This window comes from Mytilus trossulus, chromosome 2, assembly GCF_036588685.1.
Source record: "Mytilus trossulus isolate FHL-02 chromosome 2, PNRI_Mtr1.1.1.hap1, whole genome shotgun sequence".
NCBI lineage: Eukaryota > Metazoa > Mollusca > Bivalvia > Mytilida > Mytilidae > Mytilus > Mytilus trossulus.
In genome coordinates, this window is record NC_086374.1 from 93,538,620 (window position 1) to 93,557,954 (window position 19,335).

General features: G+C 31.3%; 2 protein-coding genes across 6 annotated transcripts in view; one reads left to right on the forward strand and one right to left on the reverse strand.

Annotated features, from left to right (window-relative positions):
• LOC134708399 (STE20-related kinase adapter protein alpha-like) overlaps nucleotides 1-19,335 on the forward strand; it is a 41,271-nt gene continuing 21,936 nt past the window's right edge. The window contains exons 1-5 of one of the 5 annotated variants that reach the window (XM_063568894.1): nucleotides 1-90; nucleotides 5,507-5,568; nucleotides 10,013-10,089; nucleotides 10,659-10,675; nucleotides 16,062-16,136. In XM_063568894.1, coding sequence (XP_063424964.1) covers nucleotides 10,667-10,675; nucleotides 16,062-16,136 — 84 coding nt within the window. In that variant the 5' untranslated portion in view covers nucleotides 1-90; nucleotides 5,507-5,568; nucleotides 10,013-10,089; nucleotides 10,659-10,666. The remainder of the gene's footprint in view (nucleotides 91-5,506; nucleotides 5,569-10,012; nucleotides 10,090-10,658; nucleotides 10,676-16,061; nucleotides 16,137-19,335) is intronic. The other 4 variants (XM_063568896.1, XM_063568893.1, XM_063568895.1 and 1 more) reach the window with 4 other exon arrangements.
• On the reverse strand, nucleotides 13,313-15,385 carry LOC134705535 (uncharacterized). Its single transcript, XM_063564253.1, has one exon. The coding sequence runs from the start codon at nucleotides 15,100-15,102 to the stop codon at nucleotides 13,414-13,416; it is 1,689 nt and encodes a 562-aa protein (XP_063420323.1). The 5' UTR covers nucleotides 15,103-15,385; the 3' UTR covers nucleotides 13,313-13,413.

Below are 19,335 nucleotides of genomic sequence, written 5' to 3' on the forward strand. Positions count from 1 at the left end.
ATTTTTCCCAAACCGGAAGTGCAATTTTTTTGCAGTCGACAAAGTTTCGAAAAGACTATTCTAGCGCTAATTTAGACTTCTGTATCGAAGGTATGATCTTTTTTCTTCTTTAAACATAACGAAGTTGGTTCTTTCTAGCTGGTTTGAAACTGTAGGACAGTCAAGTTATGACTGCCACATCTGTGCATCATGTCGATCAGCTACACATCGACATGCTACAGGTTTACTATAGTATATTATACTATATCTGAAATTATGCATGTAAAATTATGGCAAAGGCACTTGTTTCTTTCATATGAATTCTATATTTGAAAAGGTCTACTCTCCATATTCTATGGAAAGTCAACCCTCCCATAGATACTGATAGAAACAAGTTCCTGTGGTCATCACCCTGGACTGAGACTACTATAACACAGTTATAGTAGTCTCAGCCCTGGAGCATATTTTTGTGTATTTTTATTTACAGTCCCTTTCCCCAGGTTTGGTTCATTTGCGTATTGATCAATTTTGTTCATACTATTCTTGAACATCTATGATCTTTAGTCTACGAATTTATAGTTGTACTGCATGTACCGAAAATTTTCATGTTTCTGTGACAAATACATGTACATTGTACATGTACATTTATCATTAAACCTTCTGATTGCCTCTGTGTATATTTGTGAATCTGGGTCTGTTCGCGCCCATTCACGTTCGTACCCACTCATGTTCGCCCCCTTTCACTTTCGCACCCTATATTTTTGCGCCCAAAATCTGTTAGCACCCTACCAAGGCTTACAAAAAATATTTGAGCCAGCCGGACATTTTGATCTCGATTTTAATCCCTTAAGACTTAGTCACAAAAGGCAAATATGGTAATCAGATAGCCATTCCAAGGATTGATATTAGGCCTAAATTAAAATATTGTTTGTTTGCCCTTTTCCGACCCTATGTTTTGAAACAGGGTAGGTAGGTAGGTAAAATATTTTATTTTTTTCCCCAAAAAAATAACTTGGCTCGGTATATTATTTGTCATGGGTAGGCAGGTAGGTATAATATTTTATTTTATAGGTACAAACTCTGCATAATGTCATTTGTGTCCATTTTTTTTTTGCAAATACGTTTTCTGGGACTATTAGTTTTTAAAAAAAAATATCACGTAGAATGTGAAGCTAATTCATATGCACAGTACTATTTTGTTTTCAAATATCAAAATATAGAGCTGTGCCGCATATCTTCAACGTTTATATGCCTGGAACTTTGAAGAGTTTGAACTTGCACTTATATTCTGTACTACGTACCTTGTATGCTTACTTTAGATTTTCTGTAAAAGATAACTTTGTACTGATTAGATCTATGTCCAGGCAGACATACATTACTAGTAGAAAACATCCCTAGTGTTAAAAACATCGTGTGCCTTTGTTTCCAATTAAAATGCTACAAGACTTAAAACTCTGACAATTGTCACGTATTTTACATCGCATTTATAAATGATCTGTATGGACAACTTGGCGATTTTACTGCCAGATATTCTCCACTTTACAGGATTTTGTCACTTTTGATTCATATCAGATATAAATAAATTATATAACGGTATCGTTAACATAATCATCCTGCTCTGCGGATCACAAAAGGCCATCCCTACATAGAATAAAACGTCCGTTTACAAATAAGTTTGTACACACGTTGATAATTTTGTATCAAACGAACTAATTTGTAAATGAACCCTGCTCTTATAAAGGTACAGACACAGGAGGTTGAAATCCTATCAATGAGGGTCTATAAATATGTCAACTCGACTATCACAGTAGAGCTTCTACGAGAGAAGCTCTACTGTGATAGTCGAGTTGACATATTTATAGACCCTCATTGTAAGGATTTCAACCTCCTGTGGTACAGAGTAGCGTACGTGATAATTTCAGTAAGCGTTCACTTGCTGAACATCGATTTCAAACAAATGCTTTGAAACTTCAAATGCAAGTGTTCATGTCAAACGCTCAGGTGATACCAAACGGACTGGACCTTATACGTTAAAGATAAAACCAGAGAATTCCGGATAAAATTGTTTTGAGCGGGAAATACAAATATAAGATTTTTGGTAGGAACGAAAAAATTAATTAAAATAAAATCTTGCTGGCAAATACAAATAAAAGATTTTCAGGCGCAACGAATTTATAGGGTCGGTCGGTAAAGGGCAAACAATCAATATTTTAATTTAAGCCTTAGATTGAAAATTTTTCAACTTTGATAGTGTTCTAGTTCATACAACGTATTTCTGACAATTTTTCATTTTTAAAAATCCTTTTTAAATTTTTCATCAAATCATGTTGATAAACTAATTTTTTATTATTTCAATCTTTTGGACTAAATCATTATCAATTAGATACAAACCGCTGAAATGTAAGAAAACAATTGTGAATAGACTGATCAATTTATAGGATGCCCGGAACAGAAAATAGTTTACCTGTCACCTGAACAGGTAGATTTCAGCTGTCCAACAACTAATAAGCCTTGATTAAAATTAGAAAGTATTGAATTAGGGGTTGTATTGATAGTAATTAATCATCATGTCACTTTTATGACCGGAAATGTGTGGATGTTAAAGGCAAATGTTGGGTCAAAAAGATCGTGAATTTAATGTTAAAATGACCGAAAAAGCTTTGAACTAAAAAGTATATGACCGTTTCATGCTTTGCCCAGCTGGACTTTTATCAGACATTATACAAATGACCGGAATATATGACCGTTTTGGAAGCCCTGTACCCTACACTATTTGTACATGTTTGCGCCCAATTTTAATTGGTGTTGTGTTGAATAACTTTGTATTAAATCGAGTTTTGGCAAGTGTATTCTTATAAGTATAATTGTTGTCATTGTCTCAAAATAAAGTGAGCATTTTTTTTTGTGTTGAATAAATCTTAATCATATTTTGGATAGTGTATTGTTAAAAAAAAAAAATCTTTTCTAAATAAAGTGGAATTCTGTCAATGTTTTATTTTGTGTTGAATAACTATTCATCATGTTTTGGTTAGTTTATTGCTATAACTTTGTTTCATTCACTTGATTCAAAATGAAGTGAGATTCTGACTACATTTTTTTTTGTGTGTTGAATAAATTTTATCATGTTTTGGTCATAATATTGTATTGCTATATATTTCATTGTTTCAGATCAAAGGGACCAAGCTGTTAAAAACAATTATCTTTTGTGTTTTTCATTTAAAATCTTCAATGTTTCACCCATACCAAGCTATAAATGCATTCAGTATTCACACCAAAGCAAATCATGATTTTCAAATTATTCAACTGGAATTTGAATTAAAATTGGGTGCAAACGGACCTTGAGTGTGAACGTGTGAGGTGCGAACCTGTAGGGTGTGAAAGTGTATTGGGCACGAACAGACCTGATACCTATATTTGTCCCATACATGCAGAATAGGTTCATGAACATTTTTTTTTTAATGTCAGATGTAAAAGTTAAATTATTATTAAATATATTGACTTTTATTTAATACTAAGGTAAATTTCATCTGATAATATAATTACATGTTTAGTTTAGAAACAAGAAATTATAAAAACTTTGTTTAAACTGTTTCTATCTTTTTTATTTGAACAGGAATACTGTTCCAAAGAACTGTACTGGAATTTTGAAGTGTTTTTTTCCATAAAATTGTTCTCAGAGTGAGACGTGGTATGAAAAGACAATTATGCATTATCATTTTGGTTATTATTAAATAATTGACAAAGATAATCAGGTGCAAGACTATTAACACACTTATACATTAATACTCCTTTGTGATATATGTGATTCTTGATTGAAAAGTGAACCATCCTAATTGTTTAAGTAAAGTTTTTGATGGTGTGTCATATGATTTGTTAAGAATTATTCTGGCTGCCCTTTTTGAAATTTTAAAAGTTTGCAGTTTATGAATTATAAACATACATGTAGTTTAAAACATTTACATTTTAGAACTCCAAAAATTGCTATCATCTAATGATCTCTGTCAGCTGTCTGTTTTATGTACAAAATGTATGCAATGTACATGTACTGTCACACACTATTCATGCTGTTTTCATTTTTTCATTTTCAGATTAAATAAGAGAGCATAGAGAATCTGAAATTCATGCTGTTTTCATTTTTAGCTCACCTGGCCTAAAAGGCCAAGTGAGCTTTTCTAATCACTTGGCGTCCGTCGTCTGTCAGCCTCCGTCGTCGTCTGTCGTCCGTCGTCGTTAACTTTTACAAAAATCTTATTCTCTGAAACTACTGGGCCAAATTAAAGCAAACTTGGCCACAATCATCATTGATGTATCTAGTTTAAAATTTTTTGGTTTTTTTACCAGGCCAACCAACCAAGATGTCCGCCATGGCTAAAAATAGAACATAGGGGTAAAATGCAGTTTTTGGCTTATATAAGTTATAACTCAAAAACCAAAGCATTTAAAGCAAATATGACGTGGTAAAATTGTTTATCAGGTCAAGATCTATCTACCCTGAAATTTTCAGATGAATCAGACAACCCATTGTTGGGTTGCTGCCCCTGAATTAGTAGTTTTAAGGAAATTTTGCTGTTTTTGGATATTATCTTGAATATTATTATGGATAGAGATAAACTGTAAACAGCAAAAATGTTCAACAAAGTAAGATTTACAAATAAGTCAACAGGACCAAAATGGTCAGTTGACCCCTTTAGGAGTTATTGCCCTTTATAGTCAATTTTTAACCATTTTTCGTAAATCTTAGTTAACTTTTACAAAAATCTTCTCCTCTGAAACTACTGGGCCAAATTTTACCAAACATAGACAAAATCATTATTAGGCTATCTAGTTTAAAAATTGTGTTTTGTGACCGGGCAAACTAACCAAGATGGCTGTTACGGGTAAAAATAAAACATAGGGGTAAAATTCAGTTTTTGGCTTATAACTTAAAAACCAAAGCATTTAGAGCGAATCTGACAAGGGTTAAAATTGTGTATCTGGTCAAGATCTATCTGCCCTGAAATTTTTAGATGAATCGGACAACTCGTTGTTAGGTTGCTGCCCCTAAATTGGTAATTTTAAGGATATTTTGCTGTTTTGGGTTATTATCTTGAAAATTATTATATAGATAGAAATACATGTAAACTGTAAACAGCAATAATGAACAGCAATTTAAGACTCAAAAATAAGTCAAAATGACCAAAATGGTCAATTGACCCCCAAAGAAGTTATTGTCCTTTATAATTAGTTTTTAACAATTTTCATAAAATTAGTAAATTTTTACTAACATTTTCCACTGAAACTACACAGACAAGTTCATTATAGATAGAGATAATTGTAAGCAGCAAGAATGTTCAGTAAAGTTAGATGTACAAACACATCACAATTACCTAAACACAATTTTGTCATGAACTGTCTGCTTCCTTTGTTTAATTCACATATACCAAGGTGAGCGACACAGGCTCTTTAGAGCCTTTAGTTTCATTTTCAGATTAAATAAGAGAGCATAGAGAATCTGAAATTCATGCTGTTTTCATTTTTTCATTTTCAGATTGAATAAGAGAGCATAGAGAATCTGAAATAACACAAGAAACTTCAAACGAACTGTCTGAGGTAAATTAAAAATTTAAATCAAGTGTTATTTCTTCCCTGAACATTTTAAAAATTATTTTCAGATAATTATACATGTATTTGAACATTGAAATACAAGTCATCGTCTGGCTTTATTTAATTATGATGTGCAAATCCCAAAAAGTTTGATGTGATCAAAAAAGATTCAAATTTAGCGTTGTACAGGACAAGTTTGATTTTATAATGTCAATATGCGATGTAAAAGTATGTCAAAAGTAAAATGGGGTAAAACATGTTATAAGTTATAATGTGCACTGATTTATTAGGAAAAAAGCATTTAGATTTAATCTGTTTATATCATACATGTCATACGAATATTCAATAAAAGAAATTGGCTGATGAATCACTGGGGTAAATAACAAAAGGTCGTAAACCCTAGAAGAAAGTAAACAAAATATAGACACATCAATAATGGACTACCATCTATAAATGTCAAGCTTTACTAACCTAAAAAGTGAAGGAAAATCAGTCAAAACATAATTTAGATTATCATTGATCATCTCAATGAGATTGATTTTCTCGCTAAAAGCAATCGAGTTGAGATGACCAATGATAATCTGTTTATCGCTTTTTTTACCTATGACGACGTTGTCAATTTCATGTCAATTTTGTTAGCAACGCCACATGCTTGCTTAGTTTTTAGCGATAATTTTCCATCTCAAGCTAGTAGCATGATATGAAAAATTATCACAAAAAAAAGATCAAAGGAAAAATGCACAAAATAGCGATAAAGTAAATTAGTCATGTTAGTGAGCAAAAATGCCTACATTTTATGTTTTGATATATACATCATGATATGTTTTTGTTTTAAATTGTACCATTGTTTTTTATGCATCTATTCCTGTAATTATAATAACCAATATTTTATTTCTTTGATTGTTTAAAAAAAGCAATTGAAATGACACATGTCTGTTTAAGTCTGTTACATGTATATTGGGGTTCCTGACTTGAAGCAGATATATTTTTATATAAGTATGGGAAATCTTTCCAAATTTGGGGATTTGAAGTTATAACTGCTTTTTATTGGCACAAATCACTACTGGGAACAGCATACATTTAATGTTTATATAGACAGTATAATAAATGAATTTCTTTAATGACCATCTATGTTCTTTAGACTAAGTTTAATTCATATTTTCATGTACAAAAATATAGTAGATTAAATTATTTAAAAAATAAAGTTTGTGTCCCATGATTTTGTAAGGTGTATTCCCAAACTACCAGTATGTTTAAAATTTGTCCTGAAACAGAAACAGACAATATAAATTATCCTTGCTTGTTATATTTTTTCAACATTCCATTTATCTTGTTTTGACAAGGATTTTAAAGTTTGAGATGAAACATCAAAATGTTTTTGAAGCAGTACATGATACAATTTATTCATATTGCATACATGTATGCATTGCTATTAAGGGTCATGTGAACAAATGATTTCGGAGGATTGACAGTATGTTTTGAATACATGCTCCCATGTTTGATAACTTAGAATAACTTTCACTAGGTAACAAAATTATGCATACCTTACATACAGCCTATAAATATTGAATAGGGGTTTCATTTATGATATACATTGTATTTACTTTTTTTTTTATTTACAGTACATATGTTAAAGTATTCTAAATTATACTTTCCTTTATTTGGTACATATTTGAGATACATGTACAAACTGTGTAGAATGAAGAATAAAATGAATATTTGAAGACTGAATATGCTAAAAGGAAGTCTACTAGCTATTAAATTTCATTCTCTGTACAGAAATAATCATATTTAAGTGATAAAAAAGAATATAAAAAAAAAATCTCTTTAAAAAAGTTTATTCATCCGTCTGTTTGTTTTTCTGTCTGCCCCCTTCATGTTCAAGCTTTTGGTCAAGGTAGTTTTTGATGAAGTCCAATCAACTTGCTGTTTCCTTTGATATGGTATGGTCTTTCTAATTTTAATGTCAAATTAGAGTTTGACCCCAATTTCACTGTCCCCTAAACCTAGAAAAATGATAGTGCAGTACATTACTAGTTTTATTAATTTTAAAATTTATTATGTGATTTTTGGTTAATTGAGGAATTTATAAATCCAAATCCATTTATTTTTTTGTTGTTTTAATTAATACTTGGTGAAAAAGGGATTATTGTTATTGAAATATTCATATTTAATCCATGCAAGTGCTATATATATATATTCAAAATTATTTTTTATGAAATTTTTTGGAACAAGTGGAAAGTAAAACCTCTCAATTAAGCATGACCCAACATATATATGGACCATAATTTGGTATTCGGCCTTTGGTTTCTTTTTGTATCCTTTTTTATAAGTTCTAAAATTTTAACTTTTATTTTGTGGGTTGTGTTGGTGTTAGAATAGTATGAATGGAACAATTGACTTTTTCGAGAAAAAATTAATACATTTTGATTCACTGTTTACGTGACATGAAACCAACCAGGAAACCAATCTTTATTTTCTTTATTTTGCACAATATAATTCAAAAGGCATAAATAAACACCATTACTAGTGTTACTTGCTTCATGTTAATATTTAAAATCTATTTTCAATGTTATATTAAAGTTTTTTTTAAACCTGACAGGAAACCATAAGAAACCGAAAGCATTTTTTTAGTTTTATTTTATTGCAAAATCTGCTTAAAATAATCTGAACAGTATACTTTTTCTAAAAATCCATCTTAAATGTAACAGTATTATAAAACTTCTAAATATGTGCTTGTTTTGAAAACAATTAGTACAATTTATTCAGAATTTTCCATATTTTCTCCATTGATACAGGATACCATAATCGTTGTATCTTGATGTTTAAGCAAAACAAATGTATTTATATTTGGTTTTGATATTCCAGTTATATACAATTTATTCCAAATCATTGGCAATTTTACATTCTTTAAATCCAGAAAAGAAAAAAACTTTTAACTTGGAATTAAAATCTTTAAAATAGGCACAATGTGATACTTGTGACCTGTACACCATCTACATGGTTTCTACATTTTAACCTACTTTAGTGGGCTAAAATCAATAAAGTACTTCCTTTCAAGTCATGCATGGTAAAAGATTACTTCTCCTTTGACAAGTTTATTGCATTTCTGAGAAGTGTTTGCAGAACATGAATAAAAAATATTAATTAAAAACTGTGACAGAGATTCCAACTTTGTACATTCTAAGTGTAACGGTATATTAACATGTATTTGTTATTAAATTATATTTATTCACCTAAAATATCCAGTAATATTTACTGCTGAAGTTAAATCAATCCAACAAGCATTGGTACAATGATAAGAGACGTAATTTCGATTGATTTTTCCAAGAACTCTTCACGTCATTATCGGGAAACGAAGTGTGTTCTAATGTCTTTCAAATATGAAATCGATTTTGTCAAGTCATTGGGCATTTATTTTCACACAGGATCGTATGTAACATTATGCACATAGGAAAAATAACAGACCACCGGCGCAATCTCTTTGACAATTGTATTTTCCTCTTTTAAACAAGACGAAACAAGTCTACAGATTTTGTTTGCTAACATCCCGTTGGAAACAAAAACAATGTTTAGACCTAGTATTTCGTACATCCGGCCGTAATGGCGTTATCACATGTTAGTCACATGTTTCACGTATGACAGGAAATGGTTAGAACTTAAGGACAAAAACAATTTTAATAAATAACTGGACTTCTGTTTCGTGTGAAATGTAACGCATAACGACAACGTAATTTTCTTACTTAATTATTATGAAGATCAAAACAAGAATGTAAATCATCTCGGATTTACCTGTTTGAACATCTCGCGAGAGTTCATATTTGCATATTGTTTTTAAGAATTCTATTACAACAAAGCAGATTACATCATCTAAAAATTGCGTTACGAAATCGGACACAAAAATCACGCCACTGTTCTTACATCTGCTACATAAATACTTATAGTTCTCGGCATTTTCTTCTCACTTTTCTTATTGGTCGATGTTCTTTGTTATTTGAAAGCAAAAGTTACGAATTTGCCGGTGACGATTATCTATAAATCAGTCAGCGTTATGCTCTTCGGAAGCAATAAATAACGCAAGAAACAACACAAAAATACGGTTGTAGAATCTTTGAAATTCGTATATTTTAATCTTTTTTCTAGGGAAGAGTAGCATACACTTGTATGTTGATAAAAATAATGGCATCTTTAGATGTAGTTGCAACTTTTCTTAAAGTAATTCACATTTTATCACTTTTCTATAGTTATAGGAAACGGAGCCCAATAGCAAATTATGGTCCATATGCACTGTTCTTGTACATTGTTTTGTGAGTTGTAATATCTCTGCTATTATGTAGAATGAATATTCAAACTGTACGGGTTGTAAAGTATTTAAGGACTGGCCTGAAAATGTTTCTACAATGTACATATTAATAGTTTCAATGTATATATTTACATGTTTATATTTCAGATGATTTGGATGAAGGGGAATGGTTTGATTGATTATCTTAAGTATTAAAACAAACAGCATTCCTTATGTCATTTCTGGTAAGAGTTGATTATTTTTTAACTTTTCAAATTTTCGAATTTATGTAATATTATGATTAGGGTACATCTTGATAATTGATAATGATTTGTTAGGGAATCTGATCACTGAACAGGACAAATTGCTTTGATTACTATTCTAAAAAATTTTGATGGAAAAAATATGGAAAAAATATATGAAACCAGTCTAAAACCTTGTTGAAAAATAAGTAGTAGAAAAAGGCTTTCATATTTTTTTTTCACTTTTTCTATATTCTATTTTTTTCAGAAATAATTTCAACCCTATATCAAGTTTATAAAATACAAATAAGGTAATACTTTGTAAATCACACAGGATTCCCCAGATACCTTAAATCTAGAAATAGCCTGGAGTTTGTTTTCAGTTGTTCCTTGGGTTTTGAATTGTTCTTGAATTTTACAAAAATGTTGAAAGCACTTTCTGATCAAAATAAAAGAAGAATGAGAATAACCGCTAACCTTTATAAGTTCTTTCTTTCTATGTTCAGTATTTTATTTATATGTATTGCTCTAGCATGTATCCTGCTGACTTTAAACTTTGTTGTTTTCCAAAGTGCATGCGATGGACGTGGTATGTATATCTTGCACTATAGTTACCTACCCTTTTAAGAATTAGTATTTGTTTCCATATCTTATACATGTCAGTTCCTGATAAACTTGTAGAGCACTAACACAATAAATTGATATGGGTCCTTGCTGTTTCAATATCTTATACATGTCAGTTCCTGATAAACTTGTAGAGCACTAACACAACAAATTGATATGGGTCCTAACGCTGCCCTTTAAGTTTTATTGAAAAAAATGTCATGCAAGGGTCCAGCTTTGTTTATATTTGCCAGACATGACCTTAACTGAAAGATCATTGACCAATTAAAGAGAGAGGGATTCAGTTCACAATTTTTTTTTCACATAAATAATTTAGGTCATTTCATTTAGAATGACAATTTCCTGGATTAAGACAACAAGTTATTATTAGAAGTTCAGTTAAATCTCCTTTTAAAATACAGTTGAGAATGGAAACGGTGAATATGTCAAAGAGACAACAACAGAACAAAGAGAAGATAGCAGCTGAAGGCCACAAATGCGTCTTCAATGCATCGAGAAAACCCTGCACCCCGGAGGTTGGCCTTAGCTGGCCCCTGAATAATAATGTGTACTTCTTCAATGAAATTGGACATCATACTAAACTCCAAAACAAAAGAATTAACTAATATATAAAACACACAAGACTAGCAAAGGCCAGAGGCTCCTGACTGAGATCTTAACCCTGCCCTATACCTCTAGCAGCCAATGTAAAATACAGAAACACACAGTAAAACGAAATTTGATTCCAATGTCAGGAGAGGTAACAAAAGAAATTGAGTAAAATGACAGTGATACATAAATTAGCAAAGGACTAATATTAGCAGTCACTGACATGCCAGCTCCAGACATCATTTAAACTGGTTGAAAGATTATGTCTTCATCATATGAAAATCAAGTACAATCCTTCCCATCAGGGGTTTAGTATCAAATACCATCATAAAATATCTATGTGAAGAACATTACCCATCATGCCAACAACTGGGTTCAGAATAAATGTGTTTATATCAAATTCAAAGACACTATGAATGAATCAATATTAATACCAAAATATGCCTTCCTTAATGACCTAACAACAGTATCATAACTATATCCCTTCTGAATAAGTCTGTCTAAAGGTTTGGTTAGCTTGTCATAACACTTTAAAAATACCTGTAGTCATCCCATATGGTGTTGCTAATATCAATTTTATTTGTTCATAGGAAACTGATATATTTTCATAAGCCACATCACATTTCTGATAGAATTTAGTAGAATATCCTTTTAATGCTACTTTAACCAGATAAATATCTAAATACTATTTATTAATAGTGGACCTGCAATCTTGTCTGAAGCTGACACAAGTTTAATTTGGACTGATATATATATGTTGTTTTGAAATAATTTTGACTTTTTATGTTGTGCAGCTTTCATTATTGTCACAAATGATATTTTTGGTCTCATATTCAAAGCTGCTATTGTATTAACTATTATTGAAAAGAATTTGTTGATGTGCACTGTAAACTCTGCAGAACCAGTATAAACTAAATTAGATATAAAGGTCTTTAATGTTATGTTTCTTAATTGTAAGTGAATTCTTGAATTCTTGAATTCTTTGAAAATAATTATAAATTAAAATTCCAATAAAATGCTCTAAAATATTTATTTTCATATTAAAATAAATTTGGTATGCCTGCTATTTTTCCTTTGTCAGAATTCATACTACCCATGTCACAAAACAGAATTATTAGTGTGTAAAATTTTAGTCCAGACTTTACATTGATCAATTAAATACAAACACTAGGTGATATGAAATATGGCATTTTTTATAATACAAAAGCAGTTTTAAATTTGTCCAATTTTTTTTATATATTTTTTAGTTCTTTATGTAAATTTTACTGATTTTCAGATATTTCTGTTTTCAATGTATTTGTATTTGTTTTTTCTATCATTCATTAATTGTTCAAAAAAACCTTTAAGAAATATTTCACTATAGATATTCTGTTCTTTCAGCAAAAAGACTTGAAAATGAATTCTGTTCTCTAGATATCTATACAGACAGACTGACTTAAAAATGTAAAAATAAGAGTAAAAAAAATCTCCCCACTGCTTCATTTAATGAAAAACTTGCATAAGTTCTATTTTGGATCTTAGGAAAATACTATTGATCAGAACGTAAATTCAGATAGATAAAACAAACATGACAAACATGTTCATTATCATTGAACTAAACTAGTATATATCTGAGACTACTATATGTTATAGTAGTCTCAGTATATTATATATTTGTTTAGGGGCCAGCTGAAGGACACCTCCGGGTGCGGGGATTTCTCGCTGCATTGAAGACCTGTTGGTGACCTTCTGCTGTTGTCTTCTCTATGGTCGGGTTGTTGTCTCTTTGACACATTCCCCATTTCCATTCTCAATTTTATGTATTGAGAGAAATAGTTCAGCATTTCCTATAGCTTTTTCAATATGATTTTAAATACAGCAAACAACATTTTGGTGGAATATTACAAACAATTAGAACTTCACACATGGTGACTAACTAGATTTATAAAAATAGCAGAGTTCTTCAAATCTTTACATAATTTTACTGGACAATCTTTGTATAATTATTCAATGTATATAAACTAAGAAAAAGAAATTATAAACAGTGTGTAGTTTATTTATATGGAGATGTTAGTAGAGTCTTTTAAATATAGAAGGTATTAGACAATCTATCAAAAATGATATGATGACATGTTTTTAACATCCCGATATAGTCACTTCATAAATCTTGGCTTCCTTTGCTGTACTACCTGCTTGTCTAGTGCAACCAATGTAGACCTGTCCTGTCGGGGTAAGGGCAAGGGAGAATGGATGTAGTATACCTATGTCTTTAGTGTTGTACCATGATATTAGACAGCCTTTACTATTTAGAATATGTATTATTTCTGTGTCTAAATCAGTCACGATCACATTGTCTTTTGATGTTGTTGCTATTCTCTGTGGTTTAAATGATTTATGTTTGTTGATTTTGGGATCTCCGGTATATGAATTAACTATATCACTTCCTTTCCCCAAAACAACCACTCTTCCTTTTTTACCTTTGTGAAAATCTACCAGTTGAATATTCCCATCACTGGTACTTGTGATACTCCTCAGGTAAGTGAACATAGGTTGATTGTGTTTATCATATTCATACACAATTTCATGGTCTCCTCTATGGTTTATTACGAAAACAGCCTTTCTTCCAAGTTTATTGCTGATTCCTACAACTATAAGCTTGTTACCACTGGTGATATGGATACTTATAGGTACCAGAGGATCCACATTAAAGTCTGTGTCTGTTAGTTTACCAGTAGTAGTATTGAGTTTTTGTAGTCTGGATTTACCGTGAACCGAAAGAAGGAGTTCGTTAGTTTGGGTTATTGCCATACCATAGACAGTCATGTTAAAGGTAGATAACACAGTGAGTTTTCTCCCCTTAGTTTCTGCATTTATAATACAACCATCTGAACTTGAATTAATCCAGACCAAATTGTCAGCACATGGAATGATTTGTGATACTCTTGAAAGTTCTGTCTGATATTCTTGACAGATTTTAAAGGCAACACTTAATTTTTCTGGACTCTCTACATTTTGTAGCACCCCAACATTAGATTGAGTGATCTCCCCTGGAAGAAAGTTTGGTATGGAATTATATGAAGATTGTGGTTTTGGTACTAGAACTTCCTTTGATTTGTTATAGCTGACTTCTGAAAAAAACTTTGCGACATCTTTGGTTTTGATTAAAATCTCAACTTCCCTGTTTTTCTCGTTAGCATGCTCCATAGATTTTGATAAGTTATGAAGGTCTGTGTCTATTGATTTCAAAGTATCTTTCAGGTATTGGTCAACATCATCTTTCATTTCTTCAATATATTTGTCAATTGCCTTTTTCAATGCATTTCCATGATTCAGAATATTAGGAATAACTTTGTTATACTTGGCATTTTCAGCATTCTTACGTTGTTCCAATTGCTTTTTTATGGTAATGGCTTTTTCCTTTTCCTTTTTAATATAACTTTGTCCTTCTTTCAGTCCATCCATTTTAATTTTATATGCTTCACTGATTTCAATAAGGTCATTTGCATGTTTCTTATGAACTTTAGACACACAAGTTGGACACACTAGACTTCCACATCTTTTGCAAAACAGACAGCAGGATTGTTCAGTATGGTTGGTACATTTAATATTTGTAAAATCCAATTTTTCACAATGTAGACCTACATCTTTGATACTTATGACTTTATGATCCTGTGCATTTTTAATTCTAAGATGTCTTCCTTCTTTACACTTATCACAGATGAAAAGTCCGCAGTCTAAGCATTTCCACTTGATGTTTTTCTTAGAATCACATAAATGACAATTTATAGGTATCTCACTTTTATGCACAGATTGAAAATACGCCATTTTAGATTCCAGATTATTCTCCTTCAACTGTTTACGATATTGCACTTTTGTTACGTAACTGTAACTTATATTTATTCATAAAGATAAAGGATTATATTTTAAAAACTAATTTATAACGTACAAGTAACTAAGTAGCTTTCACATGATCGGCTTGACTTTTTCCTGATAAATCTAATAGGTCATGTACTGTATGGAGCTGCTGACAGATTAACAAAATTTAAACAATGTAAATAATCAATGCTATTGTTAGAAACTTTTTCAAAAGATTTTAAATTTATTTAAACTTTAGAGACGCATGGTTGTATTTGATTCATGGATTTAGTGTTTAAAGGTGAATCACAAATTATAGTTTTTCAACAACATATTTCCTATATAAGTGTGAAATTAAGTAACCAAAAAATGTTAGATTCCTTGATGAATGAAAATTGGTATATTAAATCAATACAATTCCTGTTTATGGTATTAGTACTAGTGCAGTCATGCAGAATGTATTTTAATTTTACTACAAAGCAAGGCTTGCTAATTAACAAAAAAGTAAATATTTTATAATTGTCTTGCTTGTCAGCCATTAACCAATTACCGAACTATGGTATTTCAACTGTATTTTTAATTCACTTTTAATCAGAATCTCTTTAAGAAATCAATTATAAATCTGCAAAAATCTTAAATGCGATTGGTATCCTGCTAAACTTGGGTAAAAGTCATCTTTCAACCATATTGTAATGTTAGACAAAAAAAAATTGAATGTTATATTTTTTTCAAAATCATATTGAAAAAAAAGAATTTTCAAAGGAATCATTCAATCTGCAACAAACTCTCTGTGGATGAGATCAACACACTAAAATGACTTAATAAATGTATTGATGTGTGAGGTTTTATTTTACATGTATAGGTGCATGTAGCATGTTGTAATTTTATTGTAATTTATCTTTTTCTATTTCATGTTTATCCTATTTCAGAATTGTGCTTGTACCAAATCTCACACTCATGATTCTCCAGCTAATGCACCTTATTCTAGAAAACCTCATCCTCTGGTGAGTGGAGCATGATGGGTAAAAAATATCTTACCTTGTTCTTTAATACAAAATAGATAATTAATTTCTTTCAAGTGTTATTTTGATGTGAATTGTGTAATTTGTTGTTTTTTGTTAACTATGACAGGGTGCATGATATTTTTTACAAATTAAGCAAATTATTGTATTTTTTTGTCCGGTTTTGATACTTGAATTTTTAACTCCTCCTGGTAGGTGGTTATAGAAGTTCTTACGTATATATATCCCAAGAGAAAATAAATCTGAATTCCACTGGAATCCCGGCTGGAATTTTGATGGGATTCCAAGTGGGATCCCACCTTATTCCACCGGGATAAAATTTCGGGAATCCCGCCAAAAGTCCGGGAATTCCGATGTATATCCCGGTTGAAATATACTGGGATCCCACTGGGATATTGTGGGATTTCAATTGGGATCCCACTGGGATAAAATTTCGGGATTCCCGCTAAAAAACCGGGATCCCGTTGTAAATCTATTGGGATTAAATTTCGGGATTCCCGTAAAAGAAGTGGGATCCCGATGCAAATCCCAGTGGAAATATACTGGGATTTTGATTGGAATATACTGGGATTCCCGGGGAAAAAGCGGGATCCCAAAAATAAATCCCAGTAGGTATACAAGTACCAATTCAAATTGCACTGCCACTGAGATTCCTGGGTTATTTATGCAAAAGGATACATGTCATGTTCTCCTTTCTGTTAATTAATTTGCTGTCTCTGTACTTCCAACTAGTATTGCTGAGTAAATTATGGTAACTGGAATACCTGCATGCAATCTGTTCCGTTGGCAGCTCCATTTGAAACTAATCATTAAATCCCCTAAAAGTATCAAAAAAATCCACAAAGAATCATTTGTTCAATACGTTTTGAAAGCAACAAATTAAATAGAAATATTATTGCATGCTTAAACAGTAGATTGGAAGTTAGTCCAAATAATTATGAAGTCTTGGAAGGCTATTAATTTTTTTTGGCAAATTAATTACCCTCCCCCTTTTTTATCCCCTGAAGATAAATAACTAGCGACTTACTATTTTCACCAAATAAACATACACACAACTGAATTAAATTTTTATATGCCTACAACTAGTTATGCGACAACAAGTTTATTCATTGTTTATGTTAAAAATAGATATTTTCAGTTTACGCTTTCAGACTTTCTGATGTTGATTTGCTCAAATAAAAACCATAAAAATCATAGTTCACTGATAAATTATTTTTATGTTCATTATAAACACATATACACATGTTAAATTAAATTATTAATGCACTTATCTGAAAACATCTGCTTCTTTGGTCCTCCATCATCAGCGTACATATATGGTAATCATATTTTGATGACGTTTTTACCAGTACACGAACGTCGAGGTGACAATCTCGCCCAAAATTATATCGGCCAGAAGTTGATCTTCTCCTTAACGGTATTATAAATAAACTAAGAGTTTCGCAATAAAATATTATTTAGGGGCCAGTTTTTACTAAATATTAGACAAACATACTTTATTAATCGGCACATGGTAAATATAGATAAGTTAGAGTCTGCATTATTTAGGACAGTAATTTCTAGGGTCGAACTGTTAAGTACAATTGAAAACAAAGCACGCGGTGTTGATTTTTTACACAAGTTAAGAAACCAACGTTTTACGATGTCGATCTATCTTATCATTGATGCCGGATGATAACTAATAGAAACGCACTTATGGAACATCAAAAACGCCCAAGATTGTCTGGCAAAACACCCGGCGTTGACATTTCTTGGACGCCCTGCCATTTTTATCGCGAAAATCTCGGCATTTTGTTTACTTATAAAAATCTGTCAAACTGAATGTTAAGTGACGCTTAAAAAGTGATTGGCTTCACCTGACAGCTTTGGTGTCACGCACATTGTTAATGAACACCAATCACCTGTACTTGATGTACATATGTATACACAAACAAAACACTTACATATTTTAACAACATAATTATGTTCATGCAATTTCCCGTTTTAACTAGACTGGGAAATTTATCCCGATAGGGATCCCGGCTTTAAACAGTTCCGATTGGGATCCCAGCTTAAGACAGTTGTCCCGTTTGGGATCCCAGTGTCCGATATTTATCCCGTTTCGTCTAGACTGAAATCCCGGCTTCAGACAGTTATCCCGAATGGGATCCCAGTTTCAGTTATTTATCCCGAATGGGATCCCGACTCTAGATGCTTATCCCAGCTAATCCCGACAATTTCACCGGGATTGTATTGGGATCCCGATGGATCCCGTTTTCATTTTCTCTTGGGATGTCTTATTGCATTTAAGCAAAATTTAGCATGATTAACTTGTAAAATCTTGTTTTCTTAAAATATCTAGTTCTTTTGACTACTAATTAAAGACTGTCTTATGTCTGACTACTGCTTTTATTACAAGAAATTTCTTACTTTTCTTTCATCACTAGGGATAAACTGACATTAAATTATTTAACTATTCTATCAAGTTATCAACCACGATATTTTGAATGACCTGTTTTTTTTCCTATGAATAATTATGGACCACTCCTCCCTAACATATCACATGTTTAAGATCATTAAAAAAGTTTGACATGCATATTTCAAGCTCCTTTTCTAGCTAGCTATAAAACCAGGTTCAATCCACCATTTTCTTCATTAGAAAATGCCTGTACCAAGTCAGGAATATGACAGTTGTTATCCATTCGTTTGATGTGTTTGGACTTTTGATTTTGATTTTTGATTTTCCTTTTTGAATTTTCCTGGGAGTTCAGTATTTTTGTGTTTTTATTTTTTTCTACATTTTAAGTTTAATGCCATGGTGCAGTGAAAATATAAAAAAAAGTTTTTGTTAGGACTGGTTTCTGCCCTTTAAAGATTCAGGGAAATATCTTATTATCCTTCGCAGAAATTATTTTTAAGTTCTGTTGTTTAATATCACTAATCACTGATTATTATCATAAATAAGAAGTTTAAATTTTAGGTCCACATTACCATATTCAAAATGATTTGATTGATTGAGGAACTTTTAATGTAGAATCGTCACAAACCGGGTAAAATTTTGTCATATTAACAGTAAAGATCATAAGAATTAGCTGTCTTAGAATCTACTGGATTATGGGTTATTATATTGTTCACACTCCAAATGAAAATAACGTCAGGTCATTGGATGAATTTCATTTTGAGGGACATTTTGAACCAATCA